At 34.6% G+C, this 10,713-nt stretch overlaps 2 protein-coding genes across 3 annotated transcripts; both read right to left on the reverse strand.

Annotated features, from left to right (window-relative positions):
* Positions 1-509: 509 nt before the first annotated feature.
* LOC127796844 (short-chain dehydrogenase TIC 32, chloroplastic-like) lies at positions 510-4,558 on the reverse strand. Its single transcript, XM_052329252.1, has 8 exons — positions 4,363-4,558; positions 3,453-3,684; positions 3,243-3,322; positions 2,680-2,839; positions 2,364-2,442; positions 1,816-1,900; positions 1,424-1,470; positions 510-994 (listed from the first exon to the last, which is right to left on the reverse strand). Exons 1-8 carry the CDS (start codon positions 4,466-4,468, stop codon positions 815-817), a joined length of 969 nt encoding a protein of 322 aa, XP_052185212.1. The 5' UTR covers positions 4,469-4,558; the 3' UTR covers positions 510-814.
* A 1,669-nt stretch (positions 4,559-6,227) lies between these two features.
* Positions 6,228-10,055, reverse strand: LOC127809949 (short-chain dehydrogenase TIC 32, chloroplastic-like). 2 transcript variants are annotated; one of them, XM_052349147.1, is made up of 8 exons: positions 9,521-10,054; positions 8,544-8,775; positions 8,318-8,394; positions 7,858-8,011; positions 7,672-7,750; positions 7,341-7,425; positions 6,879-6,925; positions 6,228-6,534 (listed from the first exon to the last, which is right to left on the reverse strand). In XM_052349147.1, exons 1-8 carry the CDS (start codon positions 9,624-9,626, stop codon positions 6,370-6,372), a joined length of 945 nt encoding a protein of 314 aa, XP_052205107.1. In that variant the 5' UTR covers positions 9,627-10,054; the 3' UTR covers positions 6,228-6,369. The 2 variants fall into 2 exon arrangements, with proteins under 2 accessions (XP_052205107.1, XP_052205115.1); XM_052349155.1 differs by lacking the exon at positions 6,879-6,925 and having other exon boundaries at positions 9,521-10,055.
* Positions 10,056-10,713: the final 658 nt, after the last annotated feature.

Raw genomic sequence — 10,713 nt, forward strand, 5'->3', positions numbered from 1 at the left:
TACCCTGCCTTTCATTTGCTAAATAATGTGCAGATTCCACATCACTGGCTTGTACAGGTAAGGACCTGTTCTAGTCAGATTTCACATCATGGTGAGCTTGTGACACATCATTCTTTGTTGACTGAAGTATTAGATCCAAGAGAATGGAAGAAATTTGTAGCAAATTACGCAGGGGAAGATTAAAGACAATTTGTTGGATCACTACTGGGGCCTGCTTTGCTGTACGGTGAGAAATTAAAATAAGTGGTTTTTCTTTTTTAGAAAAAAAGCACTTCTGCCAGTGTCCCTTTCATTTACAATGAAGCAGAATTAGGGATTCAAAATTTTTTTGTGAAGCAAAAATAAAATTATTTTAGACAAAATTACTTTCAATCAATATTCATATTTACATATATTACTCTTAGTAGGTAGTGTTAATTATATAAATATTTTTGTCAATATTATATCTTGATAATTGTATTGTTTAAATCCTTTTTTTAATCACTGGTCAAACACATGACAACACGAAGTGTTTCTCTGATAATTTGTTCCATCATTGAAGAGTAAATTGTTTTTTCACAAAAATAATTCTTACACAATCTTTTTTCCATTAATAATAAAAATACTATTTTATATAGAAGTGATTTTCGTGACAGCAAAACGAGCAGCTAACCACCTTGGCTCTGGACATCAAATCGAGAAGCATTTTCTCAAGTCTCTAACATGATTCCTCTTTCCCCCAAACAAGAAGCAGGTGTTGTAAATTTGTATTCCTCTTTTACACCCAAAAGTGATGGGAGATAATCCAACAGAGGAAATTTGTAAATTTCTACGCTCATTTCACTGTGATAGTGTGGATTTTTATCAAATTCATGCTGAAATCCCAGAGCTTCTTTGCCAGCTCAAGATTGTTAGCTTGTTCACTTGCTTTGCCCAAGTTGCTGTTCACAAAATATTCCCCACTTATTCCCTTCACTTGAGGATGCAATGCCACATAGCATGTCGTCGAGGCCCCCTACAACCAGATTTTATAAAAAATAATATATCAATCCTTTATCACACCATGCAGGGTCGGTCACATGCTCGCTCGTCACTGTTCTATACTCAGATTTCAGCAAATGAAAAGAAAAGAAAAAAAAAAAAGAAGAGAAAAAGACAGACATTAAGTTGAGAACAATGTCCTAGCATGCTTGGATAAACAAGGAGTTCTATTGCCTATTCTTGTTTTAAAAGAAAAGGGGGTGCTCACCACAAGATAATTATCATTCAGACATGGTCAAGATTGACACCGGAAGGAGCCGTCAAATTTTCTTATTAAATTTTTACCCACTTTTCCTTCTCCAATTAAACTTTCTCAGAAATAATAATAATGAGGAAAGAAAGAAAAAGAAGTACTGAGAAGTTCGAGGGGGGAAATTTGACTCTGCAAACAATTCAGACTTACCTGCTGAACATTCTTGATGACAAATTTGCCGAGCTTGTTAACAAAGCCTACATCAAACAGACAAAAGCTAAATCCTGACTTTCAGAGAAGAAATGTAATTAGATGATTTCCACATGGGCAGAGGACTTACGGGTTTTGCATATGCAAGTTATGAAATATAGAAGACAAAATTAATGAAAAAGGTGCATGGCGCTGGCAAAAGCAGCAGCAATTAACAATAGAGTCGAACAAATAAATGAGTGAACAGTTCTAAGAAATTTGTAGAGACCATGATGATGAAGCATCCATCTGTCTCTACAAAAAATGATTCAGTGAGTTGTCTCAGGTGATGATACCAAACAAGACAACCTTTAGTTCTAGTAAACAGATAACATCAGACAGTGCAGAAATACCATTGGCAAAGCCTTGAGTACGGAAGAGATTGGTGGCGACAATGCCGGGATGAAGTGAATTTGCAGTTATTTCTGCCCCATCTTCCTGTTCAAAGAAGGCACCTGAATACTTCACTGCTTATTTGGTATCGATAAACACAAACTCCCATCATTTAGGAATGTGATCAAGATAAATGAGATAATTTGAATTAATTATGACATTCCCAAAATCAATAATTCCTAGCCACTGGATGGATGCGTGCAGGAAACTACTTAAACGCCAGAGAACACCAATTAGAATTCTATACAAGAAAATGCAAGAAAGTAGGATTCTTCAAGAAATCACAGCGAACTAGTTTTTGGACCTACTGTTCCGCATTGCATTGCATTGCAAGCTCTTGAGTTCGCTTGGAGCCGGAGAAATCATAGGATCATTCTCGGGGTAAATTGAAGAAGAAGCTAATCTAAAGTTCTCATAGAATTCCAGAAAAATAACTTGTTCTTTAATCATGAGAACATTTGATGACCACATTGTCTGTTTCATTCAGATTCATCAAAAGAGTGGGTACCTTTAAACGTCTGGTGAGCTCATTAGCATGCAATATATTAGCTAACTTTGATTGGCCATAGGCAGCTAGTCCGCTGTACCTGTACAAACTCAAGAAGAAACAGAACTTCATATTATCAACCATTTTTTTTTTCCTCTCAAGTATGTATAACATATACCTAGTGAAATTACAGATTTGGACAAGAGGGTTGAAATTGACAAAAGCGTAAGGAGTTCGAATTTGAAATTTGTAGAAAAATAGTTGATATTAGTTTGCTCGTGTCTACTATTTCAAGAGAGAAGTTCAATTCATCACAAAGCAAAGGAAAAATACATACCCTGCCAGATCATTTACTCTATCAAAACGAATTCCTCCACGATATGAGATTGGGGACCGGTGAGCCTCTGATGAAACATTTACAATTCTTCCCTCTCTTTTGGCTTTTTGTGATGTTTTCTTCATTGTGTCCAACAACAGATTTGTCAGCAGAAAATGACCTGCAACAGGGTTAATAAACAACTGCAGAGGCAGCAACAATAAGAATTTTGTGGATTGGGAACAAACTTAAAAGGTCTGATAGTCCAGAACGAAAGCATCTGGACAATAATAACACAATGCTTTATCCAGGCATGGATAATTTGTGAACTTGGCTTTAACTTTCAAGACAGCTTAGAGGAGGTTATGTGTGAAGTAAATCCATCTTGATAGGCATTACAGGATTCCTTTTCTGGCTTTCTGATTAGAGAAGATGTCACACACCATCACAGGATTCTAGTATTTCAGAACTTCTCTCATTGTTCTTTACTTTGTTTTATTATGATTTTTGTATAAGCTATTGCTGCTAACAAATTTGTTCTTGTTTTCTCTCCCAACAATGTAGACGTAGCATTACAAGTGTACCTATGTGGTTTGTGGCAAATTGGAGCTCAATGTTGTCCTTGGACAGCGTAAAGGGAGTGGCCATTATTCCTGCATTGTTACTTACAACAGAGAAAGAAGGGTTTTACCCATGAGTAAACCCACAGAAAGCAAGAACAAGGCAAATAAGATATATGCATGATTCAAAGTACCGGGCAATGTGTTCTACCCGCCTATATATCATTCTCTTACATTAAAAGATTCAATGGACGCCGTGAGGAAGTGAAGTCTGCTGCAAATTTTCTCACTGATGCCATTGAGCTGAGATCCAACTCCATGGCATCGATCTTAGCAGCAGGAATTTCCCTTGCTATAGCTTCTTTAACTTGTTTGCCTGCAGCCATATTCCTGACACCCATTACGACGTTGACGCCACGCAGTGCAAGAACACGGGCTGTTTCAGCACCAATGCCACTTGATGCTCCTGGAATTGGGGTAAACATCAGCACTTGTTTCTAAAATGTGTTCTCAATTGCCTTCACTTACGAAGCAAAAGATGTTGATAAAGCTTTCGACACTTCGGATGTATCACAACCTAATCCCTTCGGTAATCCAATGAAGAGTTCTTGAGTATGTTATTTGATTCCATGAATTTATAAGTCATCTTCAACTAACACTTTTGGATAAGGACTGAAGTTAGTTACAATAAAAAAAGAATCACATAGGAAGATGCGATTTGACAGGTAAGAATTCCAAAACCCCGTCCCGATCCCAAATAGATACAGGCTTCAAACTGCAATATCCATTAACCACTAGAATGATTTTTTCCTGAATTAAAAAGAACCATCAGCAAATTAAGAAACCTTGTCGTGTAGTCTGCGATAGATTAATTGAGTCACAACTCACAAGTTTAATTAACTAGTAATTTTTGAACTTGTAGAACCTGCCAAATCATCACAAATGCATAAAATTAACACCTATCGCCACGAAAATGGAAAGGAGGATTTTGATACTAACTTATCCAACTGGGTTAGGTAAACCAAAATTGGGAATTTCAGACATCGACTCTTGCCTTCCAGAAACACACAAAGAAGAACAAGAAAGAAAACACAGAATTGAAAAGGTAAAAGAAGCGTAGAAATATGGGTTTTAGGCTTGGAACCTGTAACAATGGCAGTGAGACCAGAGCCATCGATTCCATGGGTGACTTCTTCAGCAGTAGAAAAATAAGAGAACCCAGATGGGCCTTTTCTGCCAAACCACCACATTTTGCTTCTTCCACTATGCACTCACAGGGCACTGTGAATCTGAAGAGCTTGACAATACATATATGGTATTTGATGTTTAAAAGTGATGAAAAAAAAGGCTACTACTTTTCCAAGTAGTTTGACTAGATCTTTTTGATGAGGTAGTGTAAACGAAATCTGAGCCATGGAAACTTCTAGTGGACTCCATGTTGCCATGCACCCATAAAGGGACCACGTAAAAGTTTGCATTGGGCCCTCAAAGTGGAAATTTTTGCATGGACGATTGACAAAATGTTTGCTAAAAAAAAAGTGCCTTTTGAGATTTTTTACTGGATTGGAATTGAGAAAACGGGTTTATACCTAGTTTTTTGTCTTTTGAAAAAAAGATTATTTTCTTAACTCTAATTTTTTATTTTTTAATTATAAAGAATAGTTTGATCATTACTATTCTCAATTTGTTAAACCTTATCTAATTGGAAAATTTTCATAAAATTTCACAATTTTAAACTTGCAAAAAAGATAGCTTTTCAAAATTATTTTTTTTTTACCAAAATTGAAAAAAAGAGAGATAAGAAGGATGGTTTTCATTTTGAAAAACACTCAAAAATGAAAAAAGAAAAGTTTAGAATGAAATTTAAATACTTCTAGTGGTTTTATTATAATTGCCATTTTATCACTTAATATTGTTGAAGATTTACAAAAAATCACACGTGTTTTTTTAGATTTTTATTGATCAATCAAATATGAATGCAAGTGCGACTTTATCTAAATTCCTTATTTATAATTTTGTGTTTGTCTATTAAGAAAAAACAAGCGTTTCATAGATAAATTAGGCATTGCATAGAACATGTAGTAGCCCAAAGACAATGTGTTTTTAGTGGCGCTCACTAGTAGCATAGAGGTGCACACCAAAATATCTTAGGTTGAGGATTTGACAAATATGCGATGGTGCGTCGTGTGATTGCATAAGAGATCAAATAATAGTTTGGAAACATTGACACCCCAAGTGCTCCAAAAAAAAAAAAGTTGGCAAAAGTTCACTCAAAAAATGAGATGATGCACAATACTCTCTGCAAAAAATAGAGTAGATAAGAGTCATTATATGATAAAGATATTATGAAATTGAATGAAGAAAATGTTATGACATTGACCTCTAAATATTGAAAGTCAATCATACACCTCGGGTGTTTTGCACATTCCTATAAATTTACTAATTAGATGATTACAAGTTATGAATGTAAGTATATTTTTATTTACATATTTTATTTATAAAGTCATATATTTGTTAAAAAAAAAATTAGCCTCGCATACCCAAGCAGAGCGTCGCTCTCGTACCGTTGATCCAAGCCCGTACTTACAGTTGCATTGAATCAATGTTCTTGGTTTTTCTTATTTTCTATGAAAGCCTACATGGGCACTTCAGCTTAAGTGATCTCTGTCTGGCACTCATGAAATTTATAAACAGCATTGTGAAAAGCACAAAATAAAATATTAAAAAAAAGCGCCCATAAAATCTTGAATTAATTAAGGAAAATCAGAAGTACTCTTATCATAAAAATGCCCACAAATGTGAAATCCATCTAGCTTGGTCATGATTAATTATGCTAGGAGACAAGTAACAAGTGTAATCACAGCCAACAAAGCAAGCTTGCATCTTGTCTCATAAACAGAGCTAAGATTTCAAAGCCAAGCCTTTTCTTCTCCTTTCTATTGTTTAGTAACTACATGTTCTGCGCAAACCTTGCGGTTAGACAAGTCTCCATCCATAAGCTGCCAAACATAGCTCAAACAAGTTGTTATATATAGCATATATGGACATGAAATATCCAAATAATTCAATGACAATAGATCATATATGATCATGGGATATACACCCAGAATCTGTATTCTTTACTGTTCTTGAGGACAGAAGCATATCCAAATTAGGAGCACCTAACCAAATTCATACTGAAATCCCAAAGCTTCCTAGCCAACTCCACATCTGTGGCCAGTGCACTTGCTTTTCCCAAGTTGCTGTCGACAAAATATTCGCCGCTTATCCCTTTGACTTGCGGATGCAATGCCACATAGCATGTCGTTGCCGCCCCCTGCAGCAGGTTTTATGAAATAGAAGAATCCAAATTCAGAAAAATGGGCTTGTGATCAATGGGATTAAGTTGATTGATCTTTTTAAGTTATCATTATTCCTCTTGTAAGACAATCATGGACCAGTAGGAGGTATCTCCAAAACACCTCTCTTCATTTTTGTTACAAAGACAAATTGTGTTTAAAACTTCAAACCAAGAATTTGAATCCTTGACATGATGACCCAAACTTTCATGAATGAATTTCTTAAAAAATTTAAGCAGTCCAATATGTTAGCCGAAGAAAGCCAATTCACTCCAGTTCTGCACAACCAAAGTATATTTTGAAGACATGATAAAGCAGCTACCTGTTCAACAGTTTTAAGCATACATTTACCAAGCACATTAACGAGACCTGCACCAACAAGCACAGAATAGTGGCATAAGGTCAGAAGTCTTTGGCTACTTCCGGCAACAAATTAGAGAATTCCTCCTTGAAAAGAGGACTTAACGAGTTCAGATTACCATAAAGCTAGAAACTTCAGCTCTGAATTTAGGGATATAGGGGGAAAAAAAGCACATCATCACAAGCACGACTAGGAGAAACGGTAAGACAAAAAGGATAAAATTAAACTGCCAATCATCCTAGCAAAGAGAGTAGTACCATAAAACTAAAAGTAAAAAAGAAAATTTTCGTTGACATGGCAGAATTTGGTAGGAGTGATTGTTAGCGTGACTCCTACAGATCATATAAATATTGATTCTGAACAGTCTGACTAATTTTGTAAACAAAATAAATTGAAACATCAGGTCAAAAGTCTAGAAAATACCAGTGACAAGGCGATTACTACGGTAAATGTTTGTGACAACCGTTCCAGGATGGAGTGAATTTGCAGTTATTTCTACGCCTTCTTCCTGTTCAAAGAGGAAACCAAGATGCTTCAGATCTAGCTTAGCATTCACGGCAGGCATGAAATCAAAGAGCATGTCAACACAGAAGCATCTGATATGGTGAAAGAATTCTGGGAAATCTCTATAGTGCAATTAAGTGAAAAAGTTAACCAAAATAAAAATACAGTTATTGAGGAGAAAACCTTCCATCATTTCTTAAACCATGAGAAGACAGCATATTTCATTAAAAGTAATGAAAATAATAGATACCTTAAGACGTCTTGAAAGCTCGTTGGCATGCAAGATATTAGCAAGCTTGGATTGACCATATGCACGTACACCGGAGTACCTAAAAGAACAAGTAGAAACATGACTTGACTATTTTGAATGCAATTTCTCCAAAATAAAAAAAAAAAAGTCAATTTAACTAGGAACAAAAGCAAAAAAGAACCATACCCTTCTTGATTATTGATTTTATCAAATCTAATTCCTCCAAGGTATGTAAATTGGTGACCATATGATGAAACATTTATAATCCTTCCTTCTCTCTTGGTCTCACATGATGTTTTCTTCATGGTATTCAACAAAAGATTTGTCAAAAGAAAATGTCCTGCAATGGAATTATAAATTCTTAGAACATGAATTCTCTTTACTGCCTTTAAGGTCTTATAACCCAAAATTTATGAACAACAATAACATGATGCAGTACCAAATTCAGATGACTGGGATCTAATCGACAAATTAAGACATTATGCACAAGTGGTGGGGAACTTAAGTCCAACATCTAGGAAACAAACACATCAAACAATTATTCCTGCAGTTTGAACTTACCTTAAAGAAAACTTTTTATTTGTGATGAGTTACGAGAAAAAGAAAATGTATATTTTTTTCACAGTGAGTAGAATTTGCACCGTACCTAAATGGTTTGTGGCAAAATGTATTTCTATGTTGTCTTCAGAAAGCATGAAACCAGTTCCTATTCCTGCATTGTTACTTGTAACAAAAGAAGGCAAGATTAATCCCTCAAAGTTTAGCTAGCTAAAGACACAGGCAACATATAACAACAATATAGAACTTAAATTACAAAGCCACCCAACCCATTAAAGCAAAGTGATAATGTGTTCCCATCTTTTTAATCTTACATCAGAATGTTCAGCGGGAGGCCTGAGGAAATGAAGTCTGATACAAATTTTCTAACAGATGCCATTGAGCTGAGATCCAACTCCATTAGATCAATTTTAGCAGTGGGAATTTTCTTCATTATAGCTTCTTTAACATCTCTGCCTGCAGCCATATTCCTGACACACATTACAACATGAACTCCGCGAAGTGCAAGGACACGCGCTGTTTCTGCACCAATACCACTTGATGATCCTGCATGAATTTGCAGCAAGCATAAACAAAAAAAGGGGGAAAATTTACCAAGAAAGGCTATTACTGACATGGCTTCCCATACAGTTTGTAATCAGTGTAATTGTTGGCACACACGAACAAATATCTGCCCTGTATAATAGGATCTTGGGTATTTAAAAACCTTTGGGGCAATGCAATGATGCGCAAAAACTCATCAAAATTATTTAGAAAAGAAAATAAAATGATCAAAATTGCAGAAAGAGGATGCTAGCAACGTTGAAAGCAAAAAATAGAAAATGATCAAAATTAAAATCTCATCCCAGAGCACTATAATTAAATAATGAATATGTTTTTCCGAAATATATACAAGCACTATGAAGGAAACAAGAAAACCGGCGGTTGGCCAATTATTTGCTACGTTCTGCAGAAATAAACGAAACCAATAATCTGAGCATACACGCGGGAGAGAACAATAACAAGTAATAAGTTAGCAGGAGTATGATCAGGAATATAGCAAAACTTAAATCAAGAGTAGAGAAAACCCAACTTCTATAGAAGCATGGAGCAACAAGTCAGTGCCATACAAACATAAATAGCCACATTTAAACAATAAAAACTATAGAATTACTTATACATAATTTTCACGTTTAGAATTAATTCATCAATAAAATAATGGTTTTCAGTATTGAAAACAAATGGGTTAAGCATTTTCACACATACCATTCATCAGAATTCTGTGATGGCGTATTGATAGAAGAAGATTCACCTGTTACAATAGCAGTAAGACCAGAGCCATCAATTCCTTCAGTGACTTCCTCAGCTGTGGAATAATAAGAAAACCCAGATGGGCCTTTCCTCCGCCAAAGGCACATCCTCTCTCTCTCTCTCTCTCTCTCTCTCTCTAATAACGTGAAAACTTTCGCCTTCTTATCACGGGTAACTTTTAGCTAGGTTTAGCGATGGTAATCAGCAGCCATACCCACATGTTCAACTACCACCCTTCCAATTGGTGGCGAGGTTCCGCTAGCCACCCATCTCATCGCCCAATTAATTATTTGCTCGGGAAAATTTCCAAAGATGAATAATGATGTGCATCGAGAAAATGCTGTAATACACACACATCAATCACGTCACTTCAACGAAGAAAATTTGAGTGCACGGTAAGCGTTCGTTCGACAGATAAAAGACGCGTCCAGAATGTTTTTATCCGAGCGCCACGGAAGAAGAGATGGAAGACGATGATGATAATTGATGAAGCAAAGCAACTTCATTGATATTGATGAAGCAAAGCAACTTCATCTTCTAAAATGGACTAAAATGGCCGTTTGAATGTCCTCGTTACGTTACAACTTATAAGGTAAAATTAATGGACATAATTTTGTGTTACATTTAAATTGAAAATCTAATTAAAATGTATATCCTAAAAAACATCTTTTAATTTTTTAATTCATTTTACCTTGGATTTTTTTTTTAAATTTATTTTAGATATATGTTGGTACAGAAATGAAAAATAAATTAAAAATATATTTTGTAAGTAATTGGACTTTAATTTTATATATTTGATATAACAAATTATTTTGAAGAAATTAAATATATATATTCCCTATTAAAATATACAAATATATTTTGTACTTTATTCATTCAGATATATAAATACATATTAAAATATATTTTATAAGTTTTATGTTCTAGGAGATATATTTATATAAATGTAATATACTTATACTTATGTTTTTGCATATTAAAACAATTTTTTCAAAAACATATTTATTATAATAAATGTTCTTTTAGATCTATATAATTTAGGAAATGTATTTCTAAATATATTTAAATTTTAAATAAGATAAATTTCATAAATTATCCCTTAAAATTGCCTAAATTTCACATACCCTTACGTTTTTTTAAAATAAAACAAATATTCTATGCAATTCAAACCTAGTTATTGTTAATTAATTAAAG

The sequence above is a fragment of the Diospyros lotus genome, chromosome 1, assembly GCF_014633365.1.
Source record: "Diospyros lotus cultivar Yz01 chromosome 1, ASM1463336v1, whole genome shotgun sequence".
Classification (NCBI taxonomy): domain Eukaryota; kingdom Viridiplantae; phylum Streptophyta; class Magnoliopsida; order Ericales; family Ebenaceae; genus Diospyros; species Diospyros lotus.

Coding starts and splice junctions, on each gene's coding strand:
- LOC127796844 (XM_052329252.1), bottom strand. CDS start 4,468: ATGTGGTGGTTTGGCAGAAAAGGCCCATCTGGGTTCTCTTATTTTTCT. Junction 3,323..3,452: donor CGTCCATTGAATCTTTTAAT/GTAAGAGAATGA, acceptor CTCTGTTGTAAG/TAACAATGCAGGAATAATGG. Junction 2,443..2,679: donor AGAGTAAATGATCTGGCAGG/GTATGTATTTTT, acceptor GAGTTTGTACAG/GTACAGCGGACTAGCTGCCT.
- LOC127809949 (XM_052349147.1), bottom strand. CDS start 9,626: ATGTGCCTTTGGCGGAGGAAAGGCCCATCTGGGTTTTCTTATTATTCC. Junction 8,776..9,520: donor TCTTACTGCTATTGTAACAG/GTGAATCTTCTT, acceptor AAATTCATGCAG/GATCATCAAGTGGTATTGGT. Junction 6,535..6,878: donor TGCTTAAAACTGTTGAACAG/GTAGCTGCTTTA, acceptor AACCTGCTGCAG/GGGGCGGCAACGACATGCTA.